Source organism: Castor canadensis, chromosome 16 (genome assembly GCF_047511655.1).
Source record: "Castor canadensis chromosome 16, mCasCan1.hap1v2, whole genome shotgun sequence".
Taxonomy (NCBI): Eukaryota; Metazoa; Chordata; class Mammalia; order Rodentia; family Castoridae; genus Castor; species Castor canadensis.
In genome coordinates, this window is record NC_133401.1 from 15,105,003 (window position 1) to 15,128,625 (window position 23,623).

The 23,623-nt window shown below is 52.1% G+C and overlaps 1 protein-coding gene across 4 annotated transcripts; it reads right to left on the minus strand.

The window, feature by feature from the left end:
- Positions 1–216: 216 nt before the first annotated feature.
- On the minus strand, positions 217–19,189 carry Smg9 (SMG9 nonsense mediated mRNA decay factor). 4 transcript variants are annotated; one of them, XM_020172128.2, is made up of 15 exons: positions 18,901–19,189; positions 17,808–17,900; positions 16,251–16,406; positions 13,888–13,962; positions 13,530–13,794; positions 13,340–13,437; positions 11,621–11,733; positions 7,967–8,078; positions 6,096–6,191; positions 5,655–5,740; positions 2,979–3,085; positions 2,306–2,413; positions 2,070–2,198; positions 1,831–1,975; positions 217–740 (listed from the first exon to the last, which is right to left on the minus strand). In XM_020172128.2, exons 3-15 carry the CDS (start codon positions 16,398–16,400, stop codon positions 662–664), a joined length of 1,563 nt encoding a protein of 520 aa, XP_020027717.1. In that variant the 5' UTR covers positions 16,401–16,406; positions 17,808–17,900; positions 18,901–19,189; the 3' UTR covers positions 217–661. The 4 variants fall into 4 exon arrangements, with proteins under 4 accessions (XP_020027717.1, XP_020027715.1, XP_020027712.1 ...); XM_020172126.2 differs by lacking the exon at positions 17,808–17,900 and having other exon boundaries at positions 18,803–19,189; XM_020172123.2 differs by lacking the exon at positions 17,808–17,900 and having other exon boundaries at positions 18,901–19,188.
- Positions 19,190–23,623: the final 4,434 nt, after the last annotated feature.

Consider the following 23,623-nt stretch of genomic DNA (forward strand, 5'->3'; position numbering starts at 1 on the left):
ACTGTCATGGGGTCACTGTACTCCACCGCACCATGTATCTTTCTGTCCGAAACACAGGGAAGGAAGGTGACTGGCCCTTTTCAGGGGCTTCCTCCTAGCTGACGCAGGTCCCTATCTGCTCCTCAGACCCCTGAGAGATGGTGATCAGGTGCCAAGGGGGGCCGAGGACAATCGGCCGGGTTTCCCAGGGTGGGGGACACAGAAGAGGAGACGAGCAGGCTTGCACAACTGTTTATTTGAACCACCAGATGTGTCCCAACCAGGAGCTCTCCAGACCCCACCAAGCCTCTTGGGGAAGGCGTGGAGTTGGGGAGAGGGACCTGCAGCTCCTGCCCCTGAAGCACAAGGTCCAGATGGGGTCAGGCTTCCTGGGGACCACTCAGACTCCTCCCACTGCCCGTCCCTGTGGGGGACGACTTGGGATGGGCTGCCCATCCCAGGTTGGGGGTGGGATCTCTTAATGTCACCCCTTGAACAGCCCTCCAGTTGAGGGTGGGGGCCTGGCCCTGGACATCTCATGCTTTCTCTGGGCGGGAAAGCCACGATCCCTCGTCCATGGGGCCTGCTGCCACTCTGCATGCTGCCAGGGGAAGGTTGCATGTGCTCCCTCACTGCCCACTGGCGGCCCTGCGTGTCCCTGCATGGCGTATTCCCCTCAGCTTCAGGCCAGCAGGCGGCTGTACTCTGCCAGGGCAGAGGACTTTTTCACACCATCCCAGATTCGGGCAGCATAGTGAAACCTGTGGGAGAGAACAGCAGTCAGGTAGGTCTGGCACTGCAGGGGGCTCACCTAGCCTAGCAATCGCCTGGGACAGGTGGGAGACCGAGGCCTGTGTTTGATCCAGTGTGTGACCTGGAGCCACGTGGAGCCCAGAGGCCCTGACTGGGATGAAAGACACCAGCCATGATGGGAAAGGTCCTGCTTCTCATCTCACCCAGGAAGCTCAGCTAGAGGTACTGGGCATGGACAAAGACCCAAGCCCCACGTGGAGGCTCCATGGAGGAGAGCTGCCTCCACTTCCCCTCAGTGTGTGGTGGGGAAGCAGCCAGCAGTTTCTTGTCCAGCCTTAGTGTTTCCAGCTCCTCCCCTCCTACTGGGCCCCAGTTCTGAGCAATGGGAGGAGCATGGCTGGGCTCAAACAGACTCAGCTTCAGCTCTGCCCAGCAGCCTGCAGTGGCTTCCTGCTGTCTTGTCTGTACTCCCAGTCCCTGGCCACAGCCACTCTAAACAGGCCCCAGGGAGTCAAGTAAAGAGGCCACACCAAGTCACACGTTCTCTTTCAAATCTGTCTCTCTTTGAAATGAAGTGAGACAGCCCAGACCTGTTTGCTGTGGACTCTGGACACAGGCGTCAGGTGAAGCAGGGGCAGGAAAGTGGTGCAACACCATGCCAAAACAGGGAAGGAGGATAATAGAGGGACGTAAGACAGAGCCCCTGAGAGGAAAGCTGAGAGCGCAACTCCTGTGGTTCCTGCTGGCTCTGATCCCCATCTCCTGTGAGGTTCTGCCACTCACGACCTTGGAATCAATCCTCATGCTTAACCAGCTGGTTCTTCTCCCACCTATCAATTGGCCCCTAACCACAGGAGCCTCCTTGCTGTTGGTACTTTTCTTTGAGCCTGAATTGCTACCAGACAAATTTGACAGAATTTCCAGACCACTGGCTAGCCAGAAGGATTGAGGTGTCAGGAAACAGATGCTGCCTGGCATGGGCGAGGAGCTGACAAGACAGTGCAGCCACCATCACCTAGGAAAAGAACCCAAGGCATGAGCCCCTTCAGTCTGCACAAGGGTGGGCATCTCAAACAGATCCCTACAGATAGCTCTTACCAGTTCTTTTCGGTGAGGATTGTGTGTGACAGCTGTGGCCGTGCCATGGACATCACTTGGCTCCGGAGCTTGCTCACCAAAGACTGGAAACTGGGGTGGCCCCGGTACCCAGGAAGCAGGGAGAATAGTGGGCTGGAACCCGGCCCTGGAAAATCGGGGCAGGCACCTCAGAGTTAAGCCCCGGCCCTACCTCCCTGGGGTCAGGCTGGAGCCCACATGTCCTGGAGGGAGACATGCACCTGCTCTTGGCGGGTTCTCGCTCTCTGCTTCACTGTCCATGAAGGGCACCAGGAACAGGTTGACCTCGGAATCCAGGAAGTCAGGTGGCAGCCCGGGGAAGATGTTGCACTGTAACATGGACAGGGTACCTGGAGGAGAGAGCGTGGCAGGCTGCAGGCACCGTGCTGCGGTTGGAGGTGTGTGTGGGGGGAAGTAGAGGCTGCTGGCCAGTCTGGAGGCAGTGTGGGGGCCTCACCCTTGTAGCGCAGGTGGGAGTGTGCCATGAGCTGGTCGATCATCAGGTGCATCTGGCGCAGCTTCCGTGGGCAGAAGTCCTCACGGCGAGCTTTGTTCTGCAGGAAGACTGAGGGGGCCACAGGCCATGAGGCCGGCAATGCTTGGCCTCATGGGCTCCCGCTTCCCTCCCTGAGTTCTGATCACTGCATCAATGTTTGTGTAACTCTGCTTTAGCCCAGGCCCTGTGCAGGGCCATACTGGGGACCCAGTGGCAAGGCAGACTTGGTTTCTGCCCTCTGGGAGCCCTGGGTGATGGAAAAGACAGATGAGGAAGATGGCTACATGGTCAGTAGCAGTGCAGGAGGCAGGAGGGATGCAGCGAGACCGGAGGAGGTAAGGGAGACCCTTCCTGGGCAGGGCTGGGCGGGGGGTCATAAATGTAGCAGAGCAGGACATCACAGGCACAGGAAGAGTAGGTGGGGAGGCAGAACAGGTGCTCCAGGGTCACTCGGCTCAACCTAGCACTTTTCTTTCCTTGAGCCAGGGAAAGAAGCCTGGTTCCGCCTGTTCTGATCAGGGAAGTATGGGAACCCAAGAGGCAGCAGATGCTTTCCGGTTTCCCTCCTCTCAGATTCCCCCTTCTCCCCACTTCCTCAGGGTGCTCCTGGCTTCTACCCCAGAACGGCTCTCACCCAGGTGGGGGTAGTACTCGGTGCCTTCATCGGAACCTGAGGAGTTGCTGGACTCGTGGCTGGGGGATGGGGTGGAGGGCTTCACCATCTCCGCTGTCTGCAGGAACCTGGGGGTGGGGCGTGAGAGACTGATGCTTCTACATCTGGGCCCTCAGTTCCATAGCCTGGGTGGGGGCTCCCCCTGGAGATGCTCACGAAAGCCTTGACCATGCTCAGAGAAAGAAACGAATGTGTTGTATTTCTCATACAATGTTTGAGAGTTCAAAAAGCTGTCCCAACACCAGTCCTGGACTAATGAGAACTGTGCAAAGTTTAATGACTTTACCTCATTAAAAAATAGCTGGAAGCCAGGCATCAGTGGCTCATGCTACTTGGGAGGCTGAGATCAACAGGATCACAGTTCCAGGCCAACTCGTGCAAAAATAAATAAATAAATAAAACCAAAAACCTGAGACTCCATCTTAACAGAAAAAGAAAGAAAGCTGGGTGTGGTGGCATGAGCCTATTATTCCAGTGACATTGGGAAGCCTAAAGAGGATGGAGGTCCAGGCCAGCCTGGACAAAAAGCAAGACCCTACTTCTAAAATAACCAGAGCAACAAGGGCTGGCAAAGTGGCTCAGGCGGTAGAGTGTGCCTGTCTAATGAAGAAGCCCTGAGCTCAAACCCCAGAGCCACCAAAAAAAAAAAAGGCCGAGTGTGGAGGACTGCGTCTGTAGTTCCAGTGCGTCTGTAGTTCCAGTACTTGGGAGGTTGAGGGGCGGAAGGATCGCTTAAGCCTAGGAGTTTGAGATCAGCCTGGGTCTCAAAAGAAACAAAAAAGCCTTTATTTTTTAGAACAGTTTTAGGTTGACAGCAAAACTGAGCAGCAAGAAGCACGTTCCCATACACCTCCTGCCCTCACATGCACAGCCTCCCGACATCCCCGCCACAGCAGGGGTGCTCTTGTCCCACCTGAACCTACACGGAGACATCCTGTCACCCTAAGTCACCACTCCTGTTAGGGTTCTGTCTTGCTGGTGCAAACTCTCCAGTTTGGACAGACACACGACACGCTCCCACCACAGCAGCATCACAAAGAGCAGTGTTCACTGCCCACAGGTTCTCTGTGCTCTGCCTACCCATTCCCCTGTCCTGCCCCACCCCATATTTTGCCTTTTCTAGATGTCATACAGTTGGGTCACACAGTGTGTCAGTTTTTCACACGGGCTTCTCTCACTCAGTAAGATGCACTGTGGTCCCCCGTGTCTTTTCACGGCTCAGTACCACATTTCCCTTCAGCACTGAATAATACACCATTGTTGGGTGTCCCAGCTTCTTCAGCCATTCACTTGCTGCAAGACACTCTGGTTGCTTCCAAGTTCTGGCAGTTATGAATAAAGCTGCTATAAATATCTGCACATGGGTTTTTATGTGGACACACGTTCAGTTTATGCTATTTTAAAGTAATTCTTCCAAGTATGTAAAATTAAACAAAATAAACCTATTATCTAAGCACATCATCCACACTTTCAAGGCCCCACCTTCAGACAGTGGCTTCAAAACACAGCTCTGCCATGCGCCTCCCCCAACCCATACCCCTGCCAGAATGAAACTCTGCAAGTGCAGTCGGTCTTATCTGTTTTGTTCACACCTGCGTTCCCAGTGCCTGGCACATGCAGATAGATGTTCTGTATACTTGGTATGTGGATAGATCCCAGTGGGTGGCCGTAGGAGGGGTTCTCAGAGTTAAGTTGCTCAGGAATGGTCACAAGCAGCCTGCTCCCTGGCTCACCCCCATGTCCAGTGTTAATACGAACAGTCTGTCAGCTGCTCTCGGGGGCAGGCACAACACTGGAACAGCTTTCAACTTTTTAGCTTACCCCACCTGCACAGAACAGCTCTGCTGATGACAAACCACAGAGAGGCAAGTACACTCCAACCAGAGCTGGGATTCAAACCCAGAGCCGTCTGACTTTGGGGACATGTGCTCCCTAATCCCAGTACTCCCTCCTCTTCTGCCCAGGCCCTGGGCCTGAAGTTGCCCAGGCATGGCTCCTCCAGGCGCACCCGCCTCTCTTCCTACCAAACCTAAAAAGGACCAGATAGGCCTAGTCCTTGTGCCATCCAGTCAGAATTCATATTCAGTTCTACCTGGTATGGTCACTGTAGGAGGTGCTGGGCCCTGCCCTCCTGCTGCTGGCACTGTAATGGGGAGAGGTCATTAGAGATGGACAGGGCCTGTGGGTGTGTGCGTGACAAGTGAACAGAGGAAGCGCAGTGGAAGGAAGGAGTGATAGGATGCTATGGGGGACGGCAGGGAAGGGCAGCAGAACAGCAGGACAGAAGGAGTCTCTGTGCAAAATGTCCCCAGCTAAGGGAATAGGCATGCAAAGGTCCAGAGCTGCAGAATGACAGCCCAGCCGCTCTGCTGTAATGGAGGGAGTGAGGGAAAGGGGGTGGGGGAGGGGTGGGATCAGCAAAGAGTCCCTGGTCCCTGCCAGGCAGCACAGGGAGGATTCTGCATGCTACTCTGAACACACACACACACAATTCCCTAAGTGTGTGAATTGAGGGGACTTAGGTGGGGACTCCACTCCCACTCACATCTCAAAAGGGTCCCTCTGGCTGCTGTGTGCACTGACACCTTGGGCCAGTGGGACCGTCTCTTGCCTTACTCTCCCAGCCCAGCTCCTCACCTGTACAGACTGAGATCGGTGAACCAGTCCTGAACGATGATCACCACATGGCAGACGGTAAAGAGGAAGGCAGCAATCTGCAGTGACTGCAGGAGAGGACAGCAGAGTTGAGGGGCTCTCCTCCCAGACCCGGGTTCCCGAGTGCAGGACTTCACTGAAGGAGAAGCAGGACAAGGCCACAGAGCCTTCCAGCTCCTACTGCGTGTTGAGCCCCAAATGAAGCAAGGTGGGAGTGGCACCCCATTTTATCCGGGAGGATGCTGAGCCTTGAAGGGGGAGGAGCAGGGCCAGAAGTTGAACCAGACCAGACTCTCACTGCTGTCCTCTCCCTGCAGCCTTTGGGGCACGCAGGGCTCTTACGAAGAAGAAACTATATTCAGTTCCTCATGGCAGATCTTGGGAGGCTCGGGCCCCTGGATGGGCCTGGCTCAGCTCCCTCACCTGCATCTCCACGTAGGTGTGGGGAAGGTTGTACTCGGGAGGCAGTTTGCGGTCATTATTGATGAGATGGTCCAAGATGGATGGACTCAGGATGGGCTGAATGATGCAAGAGAGAGAAGATTACATGGGGGAAGGGATGGTTGTGGCTACCCAAGTTCCACCCGCTGAAGGCAAATGCACTGCCTGTCTCAGGACAAAGCAAGGCCAGAAACACAAGCAAACAACTTCTAATTAGTCCAGTACCAGTCAGTGAGAAGAAACTAAAACAAAACTTCCAAAACAGACACTTTTCCCCAGCTCCTTTACAAATCCTTGCTGCTGTCCAGCACCATCTCCTAATGATAATAAGTTTAGCACTCACTTGAGTGAGTCACACCTCTTAAAGCTGCCTTTTGCTGTTTGTTGTTTCTTAATGCTTTCAAAGCTTTGCTAAGATAATTATGTAGGTCAAAGACGATTAGCGTGGAATTGGTGAGGATTTCAGAACTATACAGTGCCCGTACTGGGGAGCTCACCAGCTTTGCTTCAAGGAGTGTTCAACTGAGAAGTGCCACAGCTAAATTAGGCCGACAATCTTCCTGCTTCTTCCCGCACTGAGCAGAATTTTCAGAAAAGGCTTTTCCAACTGCTCGATCTCTACAGCTCTGAGCAGCCAGAGCAAACCTCATGCCAGGTTTTGGCCAAACTCTTTGCCTAAACTGTTCCGCTGAACACAGACACCTAGCAGGGCTCTGTTCTGTCCTGTTTGTTAATTTTCTTTCTCTCCTCACAGGCCTCTGGCTTATCGCACAGCCAGGCTGGCTTGTCTCCAGGTCCTGGTGGTCCCTGCACAGGGCCTGGCACACAGACTCACCTTGGCATTTGTAGGTTTCCCCTCTCGGTGTCATCAATGCTCAGAGACCAGAGCTCTGTTCCTGAGTATAACTAGTCACTATGGGCAGACTGTGCCCTGAGGAGTGCCAGGCAGGTGGGGAGTGGGAGCACTCACATGGCAAACCCCATGCTGCAGTGGGAGGTGCCTCAGAGAGGGGCAGGGCTTCCCCCAGTGGAGAAGGCGCTAGCCAGGCAGCCAGACAGAAGAGAAGAAGACTCCACTGACAACAATGCTAATGGCTAGGAGTTCTAGGCACTCTCATCAGGACTCTGCTAACTCTGGAAATTCACAAAGCCCTAGAAGGTGGCCAGTGTTATTTTCCCCTTAGGAATGCCAAGGGCTGGAAATGTTACATAGCCTGACCAAGGTTGCCCAGCTCATGATGATTTCAGGTAAGAGAACAGGAATGGGAAGCCCAGAGAGGCAAGGGTGCATGGTGAGGACCTGTGTGTGGGACTCCAGAGAGGGTGACGACAGACTGAAGGAGCGACACTGCACCCCTCAACGCCAGGTGGAGGAACTGGAGCTATGTCTGGGAGCAAGGGAGAAGTGGAGCAAAGCCACAGGCGAACGCAGAACGGGCCAGTTCCAACACGAGGGGTCAGCCTGAGCACTAACCTCGTGCTAGCTTTGAGCCAAACACTTTGCTTGGACAGGTCCACTGAATTTTGCTTGAACTGGTCAGAATTCTAGGAGGCTGAGTACAGCCTTCATCCCCAATGATCAGTGAAGAGCTGAGGTGTAAGGGAGTTAAGACCTAAAGTCACCCAGATGGTTTAGAACTAAAGGGAAGGATGCAGACAGAGTTCAGTCCCACACCTTAAGGCACTGCTACAGGATCCTTCAGACTACAGTGTAGGAGGTGAACAGGAGACGAGGGGCCAAAAAAAGACATGACATGCCCGATGGCACCCAGCACACCCATAGCTTGGCTGGAAGTACTCCAGGACGGGGCTGAACGCGAACACGGCAGGGTGAAGCAGGTGGGAGCTGGCACCTGTGTGTCCAGGAAAACAATCCGCTCTTGGGTGATAAAGAAGTCAATGCCACTGGTCTGGTTGCCCCCTCGTTCCTTCATTTCAGCACTCTGCGCTCGGAAAACATACGCCCTGTGGAGAGGAACAGGTGGGGATGTAAGAGTCTGGTTCTTGGCCTTTGATGTCCGAAGAGTGTCACCCCATGAAAAGAGCAGGGAAGGTGCAGCTCCCCACCTGCCCACTAAGCCTTACACCTGTGGCCCACATCTGGGGGCCATGCCTTGTACCACACAGCTGCACTCCTACCCAGAGGGGACTCATTAGAATTCAGCTAATGAAGCCAGGAGACTGAGGTACTTAAGAGGAGAGTCTGGCAGACTGCTGAAGAACTGTGTATTCCTGGCTATGGCTTTGGGCAAATTTCTTAACCCCTTTCTCTGTAGTAACTGCACCTGTGAAATGGGGAACAATAGTAGCCAAAACTTTAGGGCTACTGTGAGGTGAATATATGCCAAACCCTTACAAGAATGCACAATACATGGTAACATGTAACTGTTAGCTATTAGTCACCACGTACGTGTTCCTGCCATGTGCTAGGCACTGAGACATAGCAATGAATGTGCTCCACCCCACAATGAAGGACAGTTTGGAGTGCGGTCCTAGTTCTTCTTGTGTTCAGCAAGTCCCCTTCATTTCCGCCTGAGCTGGCAATAGGAGGACAAGATAGGCAAAGCTGGGCCTTGCTATAAACCAGAGCTCAGCTCTATGATTTGATATAGTGATTTTACATCTTTCAACCTGTACTATCCAGAGAACCTGCCTCCTGTAGGGTACTTTGCCCCGTCCAGAGTGGGCACTCTCTCACTCAATATAACACTGTACTGAAAGCCTCCTCTCTGACACACACCAGGATGGTGCAGAGAACAGACAACATCTCTACTTTCACCCAGCTGAGCCCGTAGAGCTTCTGGTCTAGCTCACAAGTCACCCAGCAACTGGGGTGTTGGAAGAAGTGTACAGCACTCGAGGGGGAGCTGGGAAAAACCATCCTGAAGAAGGGAACGACAATGCTGAGAGTGAAAGAGATGAGTGGTCAGTTAGGTGGGGTGTGTGTGAGACAGGGGATGGGTGCAGAGGGCTATTTTGGGCAAAAGAGAAGTGGTGTGTACAAAGACCAGTGCTGGTAAAAACAAAAGAATGGGTCGGGGGTGAGGAAGGCAGTAGGCAGGAAGAAGAGGCACAGGCCCTTGCAGAGTTTGGACAGGAGCAGGGCTTTGGCCCTGGTAGGTAGAGGTGTGACACAACAAATTTTGGGTTGAAAAGCTCCCCTTGCAGCTGTGTGACAAGGACTGTGGGTGGAAAGAATGGATAACAGCTCACTGAGCCAGTACCAAGGGGAGCCCTTTGCCTCTCCAACCTCATCTCCTATGACTCCTCATGTTCTTTTTTTTTTTTCTTGCTATGGTGAGGATCAAACCCAGGGCCTGATGCATGCCAGATAAACGCTCTACATGGAGCTCTGAACCCGTGCTGTCCTGCACACACAGGGCCAGCTCTTGACCTCCTCCAGTTTCCTCAAATGTCTCCTAACCGAAGCCTTCCCTAATTACTCTATTAAAACTGTAGCATAAACCCAGCACCACCCTCTTATAACTCCTTCCCTTTGGTTACCTTCTAATGTGCCAAATAATATGTTTATATTGTTGACAATCTTCCTTACTAATAAGCCCCATGAGGCAGATTTTGTCAGTTTTGTATACTAGCACCGAGAACAGTGCTAAGCACACAGTAAGCATTCAATAAATGCTTGCTGAGAGACCAGATGGGAGGCACTGGCACCTTCTAAGGGTGACACCAATGGCTTAGACCAGGGGTGAGAACTAAGAAAGGGAGAGGAGACTACAAGGAGAGCCAGGAGGTAAGCCCTATGAGGCCAGCTGAAAAGAGTTGGTACCAAAGTCCACCATGCCACAGGCTGATGTGGCTGGCCAATGGAATTCTCTAGCTCAGAAGGATGAATGAGAGCTGTGGGTGAGAGCTGGAATGGCAACTCTATCTGAGAGGTGGAACTCTCCAAAGTGGAGCTGACCTGAGGTTAGGTTGTGAGTGGATAGAGCAGAAGAGATGGAGAAGACCCAGGATAGGGGCAGAGGAGACTCTCAGTGCCAGCTGAGAAGATGTACTCTCTCAACAGTGCCTCCAACCTTTTCTGGCCCTCCAGTCCCTCCTCTGAGAGCTAGTGAAAGCTATGCTATGGGTCTTTTCCCTATTAAAAAAAAAAAAAGCCTGAGGCTGAGGCAGGAGCATCACCACAGGCCAGCCTGGCTTACATGGTGAGACCCTGTTTCATAGAAGACAATCAAACAAAAAAGCCTGACTAGCCAGGGACCGGTGGCTGATGCCTGAATCCTAGCTACTCAGGAAGCAGAGATCAGGAGGATAGCTGTTCAAAGCCAGCCCTGGGTAAATAGTTTGTGAGACCCGATCTCAAAACAAAATAAAACCTTTTACAAAAAAGAGCTGGTAGAGTGGCTCAAGGTGTAGGCCCTGAGTTCAAACTTCCAGTTTAAAAAAAGAAAAAAGAAAAAGCCCAACAGCAGACATGTGTAAAATTCTGCATACACTGTTGGGGGTTCATGGATTCCCGATGCCTACCCACGGAGCCCAAGGGTCACCTGTGCCACTCACCTGCTGTAGGACGTCCCTGCTCTGGTCACCTGTCCTGTCCTCCACTCCTTAGCTGTGGCCAAGGTTTGACTTTTTTGTCAATAACACTACCTGCTTTATTAGCCCCCACTCCTGTTTTTGGGGTAGTAGGGATTGACCCAGGGCCTGTACACATGCTGGGCAAGTGGTCTACCATTCAAGCCTTGCCCCCAGCCCCCACACAAGTTTTCTGTGGACAACTTGAGTGAGTCTCTGTAACTTACTATCCCTGATACCCCTTTCTCTCTCCCACTATGATTCGTCCTTAACTAGACAGTACAGGCCCCTATTCCCTAAACCCTGCCTCCCTCCCCTTCCTTCTCTGCCCCTAGCTTCAGGCCCTACTTCTTAGGTTCCCCCTTCAAATCCACTTCTCTGACTTTACCCCATCCTTACTGAAGAACGGTGCTCAGGCCCGGGAATCTCCTGTTTGGTCCCCCCTAGCCCAGAAAGGCAGAGTCATTTTCCCAAGGTAACAAAGTAGATGGAAGTGATGCAGATCCCCCTCCCCATTCTCTCTCTCAGCTCCTCAGCCAGCACCTGTGAGCTGAGTGCTTGTTATCTACTGATCTACTTCCTCCTCCCCAAGTCTACTTGCATGTGGGATACTGGGAAGCAAAGGAACCTGCCCAAGGTCACCAGCTGATAAACAGCAGGGCTCAGCCTGAGGCAGGCCTCTACCCAAAGCCCTGGTGATTGCATCATCCAACTTCCTGGCTGGGCCTGTGCCATTTTCTGGAGCTAGGCAGGATGGGAAGGAGGGTGGGAGGAACCAGGCTGGTTACTTTGGAGATAAGATTTAGTCCTGCACATAATCACCCTCATCTAGTGAAGATGAGACCCAGAGAGGAGGAACAACTTCTCAGAGTCCTTTGGTGACAACTGCTTAAAAGAGATGGGCCTCCTGCCCTGCCCTAGTAGGTCCCACCTGCTTCCCTCTACCCACCCCACAACCCATGCTCCCTCACCTCTGATCTTCCTCTGGAGTGTTGGCCGACAACAATGACATGACCATGGACTTGCCTGTCCCCTGGAGGCCCAGGACACCAACCACCAACACATCAGTCTGATCCAACAGGTACTGCAGGGAGATGTTGGAATGTGACACTCACAGATCTGTCATCTGCTTGGCTGAGTAAGCTGGGGGCCCAGAGACTTTTGTGCCTCACCCACCTGCTTTACCAGCCATGAAGAAAAACTTCTACATCTGAACCCCTCATTTGTAGGGGGCTACATGGAATGTTCTGGACCCAAAGAACAGCAACGGTGAGAGTTCTAAGGTAGATAAGAGCCTGGTGTGATCAAGGAACTGAAGGAAGGAGAGTGGCTGGACCATGGGGCGCAGGGACACACCTGTGATCACACACATACACAATGGTGATCCTGGGGAGAAGATGGGCAGCATGGGAACAAAGACAGGCTGGAGAAGACAGGCCTGAGCAATGAAGGGCCACTGGAGTACAACCCTGGGAGTCCCCTGCTCCAGGCACAGGGAGGAAAGAAGAGAAGCATGAAAGGAAGTGGTATGCAGAGGGCAGCAGAGCATCTAGGCTCCCTGTGCGATTGAAGAGCCCTTTGCCTCTGGTCAATCAGCTTTGCTGAGTTTTACCACCAGGGGGGGCAAGAGGCACTCCTCGAGGAGACCAGCTCTGCACTGTAGCAGAACCAGAGAAGCTTTAAAAAAAAAAAAAAAAAAAAAAGGAAAAGGAATCTTGGGCCTAAGTAGCAGTTAATGAACGCTAAGACATTAGAGTATTTAGTGTTGCCCTGTTCAATGGGGCAAATACTGGTCACACGTGGCTACTTAAATTAATTAAAGCTAACCAAAATTCAAAGCTGTGTTCTTTAGTCCTACCAGCCACGTCAAGGCTCAGCAGCCCCTCGGGAGGGGCTGATGGTGAAGGGCAGGGCCTGGACATGGCTTTTTTTCTGTTGCTGTTTTGTTTGGCTTTTTTGAGGTCTTATTATGTTGTTCAGGCTGGCCTGGAACCTGAGACCTGCCTGCCTCAGCTCCCAAGGACTGGGACTATGCCCGGCCTCACCCCCCACCCCCATTTTTTTTTAAGCTCTCCAGCTGATTGGAGAGAGAGCAGAGGCCATATGAGGGCCTAGTGTGCTGTACTGGGAAGTTCAGGTGACGGGGCTGGAAAGGACCACCCCTGCCAGGCTCTGAGCAGGGTGGGAGGTGATAAGTCAGGGGAGGAAAAGCAGCAGGAGAGGGGAGGTAGGCCTGCTGGTCCAGGAAGGTAAGGGCTGAACCAGAGCAGGGGCTGCTGGGATGGGTCCTGGGGAGTGAGTCAAGGCAGTCACCACTGCCATAGTGTTGGAGCAGCAGGGTGAGAAGACCCGTGCTGTGAGGTCCCAGGGCAGCTTGGACAGTAGGGACAGTACCAGGTTGGCCTGGAACTTGTAATCCTCCTGCCTCTGCCTCCTGAATGGCTGGCCTGCAGCACCTCACTCAGTTGTGACAGTACCTGTTTACCAAGCAGCATCACTAGATTTCAGTATTTCAACAGCCAGCATAGCTGAGCTAGCTGAAATGCAAGCCTGGTTACGTGAGAACTTTCTGATCCCTCCCCCCTCACTGCAGCAACTGTCTGAGAGCTGGTGTTGCCTACCAAGAGTGGCAGGTGGGGTGGAGGGACAGGTGGGGGACCTGGGAAAGCTCAGGTGGGGAACCCCAGTACCTCAATGGCACTATCACACCAGTTCATCTGGTCATCCACCAACTTGATGCTGTGTTTCATGCGCTCTGGGGGCAGCAGTTTGGCCTGGCCCACGACAGCTGAAGAGGGAAATGCAGGAGACAGAGCCCGAGTAAGGGTCTGTGTGGGAGGGGTGCTGGCCCTATGCCCGTCCTGCCAGGGTCCTACTCACGATCCATGGCGGTGGGTGCTGCAGTGCCCATGCCCCGGTTCTGGATCTGGTACACAGGCTGGGTGGGTCTCTGCCCCTCCTTCTCTCCCTTGGGGGGTGCAGGGGCTGCAGGGGGTGGTGGCACGGTGCCTTCGGGGGTAGAGGCATTGGCTGTGGCTGCGGGCCCCTTCCCCTCCTCCCGTGGCTTCATGAGAACGATGGGCTTCTCCAGGGGGGCTGGAGTGGGCGGTGCAGCAGGGGCTGCTGGTGGTGGTGGCTGCTTTGACTATGGGAGTGAGATGGTTGCAGCAATGGAGGAGATGCTTTCCCAACTCCCTCCCCTGCTTCCCAAGGTTCACCCCCCACCGTCCCCACTCACTCGCTCCGCTGGAGGCTTGGAGAGGATGATGGGGGTTTTCTGCATGACAGCTGCATTTGTGTCTTCACTGCCATCCTGCGGAGAGAGAGGTCACTCAGGAATTGGCACCTGGCCACTCCACATGGCCTTATGTACCAGGGACCACTTTAGACACCCCCATGTTACCTCCCTCAACCCTCCCAGCAACCCTGCGAGACAGGTACCATTATGTCAAAGAAAAATTGAGGCACAGAGAGGCTAAGTGGCTTGCTCAAAATTACACAACCAATATGCAATGAATCAGGAGATGAACCCAGGCAGCCTGGCCCCAGGTCACGTCCTCAACCATTGGATAGGCAGCCTTTCCTAGATGACAGGTCCAAGGGAAAAGAATGAAGGCTCTGGAGCTACCATTGGGTTCAAACCAGCCACTTGCTGGCTGTGTGAACCTGAGTAAGGACCCCTTGCGCTTGTTCCTGTTTCTCCTCTGGCAAGCAGGCCAGGAGCTCCTCCTTTAGAGGAGGCAAAACTAGTACACTGGCCAGTGTCATCTGATGACACCTGCTGCTAGAGGCCTTTGTCATCCTGATTGCTGTTCCCCAAGTACTGCCCCTGCACTCGTAAACCACCCTCTTCCCACCTCTGATTCCCTCAGTCTTAAGAAGCTTGAATTTAAGTCCTGTTCCTGCTCTGGTCCCTTGAGGAACTTGGGGAGTCTCAGGCCCTTAATGGGTCTGTTTCTTCACCGTCTGTGTTGAGCACTCCAATCCCGCTCACTTTGCTGGCGTGTAGTGAAGCATGAGGTCAAGGTGCTGTGGCGCAGCAAAGTCCTGCAGGATGAGGGGCTGTGGGCTTAAGGATGCTGAGGGTGGACAGCTGACAACACACGTAGTTAGAAGGCACTGAGGCCTGAGCAGTGCAGGGGAGGGGAAGGGAGAGTCCAGGAGGCCCACCGCTGTCACTGATGCGGGAGGAGAAGGGTGGGGGCCGTGCGGGACGGGAGGGACCATGGGTGAGGCAGGAAGCTACCAGTGTTCAGCAACAGAGTCAGAGACAAACAGAATACTCAGGAGTTGTGTGTTGAGGGGCTAATGCTGACAGAAGCTGCGGGAATAAGGTGACATTCCCTGATAGGATGTGGGAAGAAATGTTTTCATTCATGCTGTGACCCAAGAGGAGGAGCAAGCAAGAGTCCGGCTTCTTCACATCTGTGTTTTCACGGCTCAGAATCTGGTCCCAACCGTTACTTTCTACCACCCCATCAAATATCTGAGGAGCAGAGCTGGGCATGGTGGTACATGCCTGGAATCCCAGGCAGGAGGATGGAGAGCTCAAGGCTAGCCTGAGCTACACAGGGAGACCCTGGTTGAAAAACAAAATACAGCTGGGTGCTGGTGGCCTGTAATCTTAGCTACTCAGGAGGCAGAGATCAGGAGGATCATGGTTTGAAACCAGCCCGGGCAAATAATTCGAGAGACTCTATTTCAAAAAATCCATCACAAAAAAGGGCTGGTGGAGTGGCTCAAGATGTAGGCCCTGAGTTCAAATCCCAGCACTACACACACACAAATAAAGAAAATACAAAATAAAGGGAGGAGGGTGTGGCTCAAGTGATAAGAATGCTTGCCTAGAGGTTCTATTCCCATCACTGCAAAAAACCCTCATCAAACAAACCCAGTCCAAGGCCTGGCCCATATCAGACAGAACAATGCCAATGCTGGGCTGGTGACTGGGCTGGCAGTGGATCTGAATCCTGGCCCCTAGGCTATTGACCCTGTGAAGTCTGGCAAGTCCCTTCGCCACCAAGGTTCGTTTTCCTCTCTAGTGAAAATCAGATCTAGCAAAGGTTCTGCTTCAGGGGGTGGCTGCAAGGGTTCGAGAAAACCCGAAGGATGTAAAGCACTTTGCATGGGGCCAGCATACTCTGTGCTACTCAGTGAATAGAAAGTTACCATAAACAGAAAGTTACTGTTACACAGCTCTTTAAAATTTGAGCCCATGGCAGCTCTTGGCTCAAAACTCTCCAATGCTATTTTTCTCAGAGCAAAACCCAAAGTTCTTGTTAAGCAGGTCTTACAGGATCTGACCTCATCTCCTGTCCCTTTCCCGTGTCCTCATCTACCTCAGGACCTTGCACTTGCTGTTCCTTTGTCTGGAATGCTCTTCCACTCAGAAGCTGGCATGGCTTATTCCCTTACCTCCTTCAGGTCTCTGTTCCAGAATCCCCTCTTCAGAGAGGCCTTCTTTGACGATGTCACCACCTAAAACAGCCCCTTTCTCATTCTCTACCTTTTTTCTCCATGAGGGCATCAGTTTTGTTCACAGCTACATCCCTGACACCTGGCTTAGTGACAGTGAATGCTGCCTTGGATCCAGACACTCACCCGCCTCTCTCTTTCCCATGGTGCAATGTAGTCTCTCTCCCGACCGCCAGGCCCAGAGAGATTCTGGGGGCCTCCAGAGCCAGGCTCCTTCCACCGCCGCCGTCGCTCTACCCCGTAGAGCCCGGGCTGACTGTGCCCGGACTCAGACATGGCCACCTAGAGAGAATGAGGGGACCTCAGGACAAGCACCTCTTTCTACTCCATCTGCCTCTCCCTGGACCGGAAGAAGGCTCTTCATTCCAAAAGGAAGCTCTGTGGCTGTGGCATCAACAGCCCACCACCTCCCGTTATCCGCTCTTCACTTCTTCCACGAGAGGAAAACCCTCAGTTCTGAGTGAGATGCGAGGCGATCCAGAACACACTTCTCAGCTTTATTTGCATGCCACATTTATTTATTTATGCCACATATTTATTACCACATGACTAAGCACTTTCTGGCAAATGGTATACCAGATGTATGGTTTGGCACTTTTGGAATCTTCCCTTTAGAAAATTGGCACATGCCTTTTGTCTCTTCCTCCTCCTGGCTGGAAGGAATGCAGGTGTGGAGGCTGGAGCTCAGGAAGCTATCTAGAGCTTTGAGGCAACTTACAGGAAGGCATGGTAAAACAAGACACAAGGCTTGGTAGTCCCCAAAATACCTAAAACATCTCTGGATGCAGTGAGAAACACATTGCTATCTCTCACCTGTAACTAGAGCTATTCGCAGCCACTGAAATACTCTAACAGAAACGTAACTTATGGGGCAGTCACAAATGCCCTTTCCAAAATGCACGAAGCCGTCTCCTTACAAATGGGCTGCTGGATCCTGGGCGCGACAAGTACTCTTTGGTCGCCCACTCCTGCCATGTGGGGGTGGGGCTCTAGCATGGGTGTAGCTATTTTTACCCGGTCCCCACAACAACCGTGACCGTCTGCCAGCCCCATACTCTCACTGTACTCCACGGAGAGGTCTCAGCAGTGCTGAACAATTTAAGATGTGACCCATAGCGCATGGCTCTCTGTACGGCCCTCTCCACCACTCACGTACTTGTCTGCGGGTCCTGAGAGTGCACCCCCAGGGTTTACACATCAGCCTAGGCAGTCTTTGGGCACTTCATTGTCTGCAGGACCCTGTGGGGCTGTCTGTTCTAATGGCTCGGGGTGGCAACCTGTGGCCTATGGTGTATCTTGTTTTTCCAAATGCAAGGTTTTATCAGAACATGGTCACATCCAACCCCCAAACTATGTCCTCCCTGATTCAAGGGCCAGCTGAGTAGCCGAGAAAGAGCTGGTGTGGACTGCAGAGCCTGAAATTGTTGCTCTCTGGCCCTTTACAGAAAGTCTGCTGACAGTACGGCCCTCCCCGCCCTCCCCACCCTACTTCGGTACTCAATGACATAACCAGGCTCTTGGGAGCCATCCAGAGCTGGAGAATCTGTTTACAGCCTTCAGGACAATTCTGCTACCAGACAGGGACTTATCTAGCCCCTCTCCTGCCCTGTGTGACCTCTCCCCCAGCCACAAAATGGGTTGATGAATGCCTTCTGAGGCAGAGGAGGACGAGAGCCTGCTTACCAGTGCTTATGGAAAAATGATTCATTCAACACTTCAATGACTGTTTACAGTCGCTGATGGAAATCTCTCCACAACTCGGGACTCCTTCCTCACCTGCAATTAAGTGTGTTTACCAATTATTCTGAAAACCTTCCCAGTCTTAAGTGGCTGTTTTTGTCTCCCAGTGGGGATTCTGCCCCTGCACTAAAGTGTGTTTACTACCTAAGTGTGTTTGCCTTCCTAGGCAAACAAGTGTCAGTTTGCAAGTTATTCTGGGACCATCCCCAGTATCTGAGTCTACATAACAGCCCTTATGGGGAGCACCCCAGAACTTCAAAGCCCACTTATATACAATCTGGGAACCTCCAATGCTGTTTCCAGGCTCCTTTAGGGATCGCTGACACCCAAACTTATTAGTGTCTAGTCACAGGGATCCTCCCGGAAATTAAATATAATTTACACATTCTTTAGGGGCTTCCTCGGTAATCAAGCATCTTTTCACACACCTCCTCTGGGGATCCTCTGGAATCTAACTTGCTGTTTGCAAGTTATTTAGGGAGACTCCCGGTTCCTAACTGTGTATTAACGCCCATCCGCTAGTGAGAATTTAATAACCTAGCTACACATTTTTTCTGAGGACTTAAGAACATATTTACAGGGTCCTATATGATGCCGTAATTAGGCATCAGTTTACAAGGCCTGCCAGGAGAAGCCCCGCAACCCAAATTCCCATTTACACATTCCTAGTATTTAGAACGCTCGCAGGAACTCCACGAGGGCATTTTCAGAAATTAAGCTTCTCTATGTGAGTAGAGAGACTTCCTCAGAACTTTACGGGAAATTTACAGGACTCCGACTCCCGCCAACCCAGCATTTAACGCACAGCGCCCCGCTCCCTTACTCGGTTCCGCCACCCTGCTGCCCGGATCCCAGCCACCGCTCAACAGTCGGGGGCGTAGCCCGAAGTACGCTCTGACCCCAGCAGGTGCGCGTGCTTCGCCGGCACGCCCACTTACCTAAGAGCTGCCGATTGGTCCCTCGAGCACGCTACGCCCCGCCTCCAAGCCCCGCCTCCGGAGGTGCGCGTGCCTCGCGCAGGCTCTCAGGTCCTTACCTAAGGTGACTGCTGATTGGTCCTGGGCGCGGCGAGCGCTCTCCTCTGACAGGAGTGGGGTGGGGGCGGGGAGGCTCCACCACTAGCCACCTGCCTGTAAATGGTGTCCAGGGAATCAGGAGAGTGAAAAAAAGAAAAAGCGGGCTCCGGCCACTCCGGAACGGGTCTCAGAGTTCCGGAAGCAGCAACTAAGAAACGCCTGCCCGAAAGAGGAAGATAAGGTATCGCGCGGCCAACAGAAATCAGGTCCTGTGGGCCCTCGCTCTGCGCATGCGCCGCGAGCAGGGCGCGCGAGACCCTAACGTGAGCATGCGTCGTTGGAGGGCATTGGCTTCAGCACGCATGCGGACTACGAACGGGAGGCGGGAGCGCGCCGCGGTTGCCAATGCGCGTGCGCGTCCTCTCGCTAGGCTGGGGGAGGTGGATAAGCGGAAAAGGAGGAGGAAGGGCGAGAGGCCGCGGAGATTTCGAGTTTGAATCCCGCCTCTTCAGTAATTTTGGCAGCCTAGGATAGGGTGAAGCAGCACGGAGGAATTTCAGTGTCCTGTGCTGAGTGATTGCTGAGCATACTGGAATGATTTCGATCTGGAGTTTGCCTTGGAAGGGATTTCAACATATGGAGGGAAACTGCCTGGGGACCAAATCACTTACAAACGGGCTCAGTTCAGAAGGACGGGAAGGGAGGAGTTAAGCAAAGGCGGCCAGGACTCCTAAAGAAAGGTCCTGGATTAGACTGAGGGTACCCTCCCCTCACCGTACAGCCAAGATGGGACAGTCGCCGAGATGGGCGGGCCTGATCCTGACTGAAGTCATGGTGACACACTGCCTAATGCGAGCAAAACTGAGTTAAATCCTCGGGGGCTGCATGGAGGAGGCATCCAGTCCCAGGGCCGAAAACCCACAAATCCACGAGCACAGTCCTGCCAGTTGCCACGTGCAGTACGAAGGGCGCATGCGCAGTCGAGGGGTGCGGCGTCCTAACGGGTGGGAAGATAAGTGAATAGGAAATTCCCACTTTTCATTCGAAATCCCACTTATGTGTGCTTTCGTTTACCTCCTTTTTTTTTTTTTTTTCCTTTTTGTTCTTTTCCTTTTTGCGGTGCTGGCGATGGAACCACGACCTTCTGCATGCTAGGCAAGGGCTCTACCACTGGGCTACATCCCCAGCCCTACTCAAATTTTCTTTTTTTTGTTTTTTGTGGCACTGGGGTTTGAACTCAGGGCTCACGCTTAGTAAACAGGCCCTCTACTACTTGAGCCACTCTGCCTTGTGATTTTTTTTTTTTTTTCGAGATAGGGTCTCAAGAACTTATTTATCAGGGGCTGGCTTTGAATCGAGATCCTCCTGATCTCTGCCTCCTGAGTAGCTAGGATTACAGGTGTGAGCCACCAGCGCCGGACTCTCAAATGTTTTTTAAACGTATATTTGAGCGCTTGCCTAGCAAGCATTAGGCTTAGGCCCTGAGTTCAATCCCCAGTCTCCCCCACACACACCTGGAAATTACATTTGAACAGGTAATACATACTGGCGTAATTTAAGCAATAAATGTGAATCTCCTTTTCTGGGCTCCATTTTTTCCCATTTATGAAGCCTCAGTTCCCAGCTTCCTTGTGTTATAGCAAGGCCTAGGAGCATGTGATCGTTGGTATAAATAGCTGCAGGCTTTGACCAGGTTCCTTAATGCTCTCTGTCTTGATGTCCTCATTTGTGAAATGAGGCTGATAGCAGCTTACACTATTGTTATGGTTGAATGGGCTGAAAGAGCCTGGTGCATAGTAGCACCAAATGTTATTTTGTGATCGACGATGATTGGTGATAGTGGTTGATTCTGAGCTGCCCTCTCCCAGGCCTTATCCCCCCCTCTGCCTCCCTCACTACCAGTGCCAGGCAGAACCATTTCTCCAAGCTGCTGCAGGCTAGATGAAAACACCAGTCACGCAGACTGACTTGAATTCTGTTGTTTATGGGTTCTTCTGAGAGATGGTGTTAGAACTCTTGAGACCAAGGAATCTTGAAATAAAAGAGTTTATCTAGCTGTTACAAATGCAAGCCAAAGAGGAAAACAAAGAACTAGGTTCTAGGACAAGTTTCTGCAACTTCTAGCAGTGAGGCTAGATAGCAGTTGGAAAGATGGCTCCTGAATTAGAGCCAAGAGAACTTTTGTAATGAAAAATTGGAGGAGAGCCTAAGTTGTTTATACTGAATTTGTATTGGATGGAGTTCCATTGACATAAGAGGCGGAGTAATTCAGAGGGGGGATGTTCGGGGATGGGAGGACAGTCCGTGAAAATTACTCTTCGCTCTGGAATTGCTGGAGTTATAAGGACTATGCATGATACCTATGGGGTCAGGTTAGAACTTGAGGTTTTCACATACATTCAAGAACGTATGGGAAGCCGGGCGCCTGTGGCTCACACCTGTCATCCTAACTACTCAGGAGGCAGAGATCAGGAGGATTGTGGATTGAAACCAGCCCTGGGCAAGTAGTTCATGAGACACTATCTCGAAAGTACCTAACACAAAAAAGGGCTGGTGGAGTAGGCTCAAGGTGTAGACCCTGAGTTCAAGACCCAGTGCTGAAAAAAAAATGTATGTGAAGTGATTTTTTTTTTAGTTCCTTAGCTGTTATCTGATTCACCTTCCCCATCTCCCCTCCATCCTCTGGTAATTAAATACGGGATATCTCAAAATTTTTCTCTTATCAGTGGATGTTTAATGAAATACACAGGACAGACCCTCCCTGTATTCTATGTGCCAGTGTCCCCTTCTCCATCTTCAGTTCAGGCCAATAACTTTTTCTAATCTGAATTCCTCAACCTCAGATCACCCTTCATTGCCAGTTTCACACTCGGGCAACCCTCAGAGGGGAGAACAAATTAAAAAGAGAAGAGGCTTGGCATTGACCTTGGGCCCACTATGTGCCAGGTTCCATTTCCCCTGCTTTGTACACATCACTGTAATTCCCCGCTTCCTCACTGAACAGCTGCAGACCAATGCATCTGAAAGGGAGAAGGCCATGCTGAAGGCTCCACTGCTCGTGGCTTCAGGGCCTGGATCCCCCCTGTCTCACTCCAGGGCGAGCCACATTTTCCCCTGGTACTAGGCAGCTTGTCTGGTGGTGAGTCAGTAGTGCAGTCAGACACCCGGAGAGCCGCTTATGTTAGCAACATGGTATGCTGGTGTGTAGACAGACCAGCTTTATTGACAACTCCCCTGTGGATATGCTCTTGGATCCTGTCTGAACTTCGGCTGTTATAAACCTGTGTTTGCATTAATTTCCTTCTACACCCGTTGCATGTATATGACAAGTCATTAACAGAATATCTCGTTTGAAGTAAGATTGCTGAGTCAAAGGGTGTGTGCAGTGGGAATTTTCAGAGCCATTGCCAAGCGGTCCATTCATCTTTATTCATCTCTCTGCTCATTTCATTCATTCATACGTTAAATAAATTATCAGGCCGGAATCCTATGGTGAGTGGGACAGGAGCAGGCACTGGAGTAGGACAGACGACATCATGTCAAAAATTCTTGGAAGAAAAGAAAATCAGTGGAGATGGAAGGTGGGGTGGGAATTGTGGAGTTATTCAGAATCACAGCTAGAGAGGGTCAAGTTCAAGAGGTCCATTGCACAACGGCCATGGGCAGGAAGGAGGAAATGCCCCTGGCTACAGGATTCCAGCTCCAAACCCCAAAACCGCAGATGGCCACACCTTGGAGCACAATTAAGATAATGGCCCTGTGTCCTCCTTATGGGACTTGAGTCTCACAAAAACAAAGAGGAGAAAAAAAATTTAAAAAAAAAAAAGAAAAGAAAAGCTGAGGGGGTGGAGAATGACAGAGGTCACGGAGAATGACAGGTGGTGACTCTGAGGAGGCAACATTTGAGCAGAGGCCTGTAGGAAGGTAAGGAAGGAACCTGCAGAAAGGCCTGAGAACCGTAATCAAAAGCCCCAGAGGTGGAAGTGGGCCTGAGAGAGGAAAAAACAAACTCAGTTTCACTTTCTCCCACTGCCTGTCACAACTGCTGTGGCTTCCCCACCTGCCAAGCACTAGTCAAATCTGTAGCGCACCCAGCTAGGTGGCCTCTGATTCTACTCAGTTCTGATGCTGCCTGCCTGCAAAGGCGCCAGGTCCCACAGGTTGAGGCTTGGTCCCCAAGACTGCAGCAGAGTGGGTCTCCCTGTGCTGCCCTGTAAATCCGCTTCCCACAACCTCCTCCTCAGCTGCCACTCACGAACTCAGAGAAACGTGTCCTGGTTTATTGTGGACGGACAGGCACGAGATGCCCTGCAGGGCTGTGTGCCATTATCCCACTCAGCGTGCCCCCAACCATGTCCTTTGGGGGCTTGGGGGCGTCACTACGTATGCAGGATTGATGACATTCTTGGCCATTGGCATTAACTCAGCCTTCAGCCCCTCTCCCTTCCCTGGAGGCTGAGGGTTGAAATAAAGTCCAACCTTGTAATGCCTTGGTCTTTTGGGTAACCAGCCTCCAACCTGAAGCCACCTGTGACTGCTGACCCACAGTCAGCTCGTCAGCACAGAAAAAAAACCACTGTGAAAAATTTAGGAGCTGTGTGTCAAGAAGCGGGACAAAGATCACATGTATGTATGTGTATGTAATGTATTTTTATGCATGTACGTATTTTATGTGTATGCATGTGTGTATTTTGTGTGTGTAACACACATGTAGATGTGTAATATAATGCGTATGGAGTATGT

Excerpts from the sequence above, each read along its gene's own strand:
- Smg9 (XM_020172128.2), bottom strand. The coding sequence starts at position 16,400 with ATGTCTGAGTCCGGGCACAGTCAGCCCGGGCTCTACGGGGTAGAGCGA. Across the intron at positions 5,741-6,095 it reads ACACCTACGTGGAGATGCAG|TCACTGCAGATTGCTGCCTT; the intron begins GTGAGGGAGCTG and ends CCTCTCCTGCAG. Across the intron at positions 3,086-5,654 it reads ACCGATCTCAGTCTGTACAG|GTTCCTGCAGACAGCGGAGA; the intron begins GTGAGGAGCTGG and ends CCCCACCCCCAG.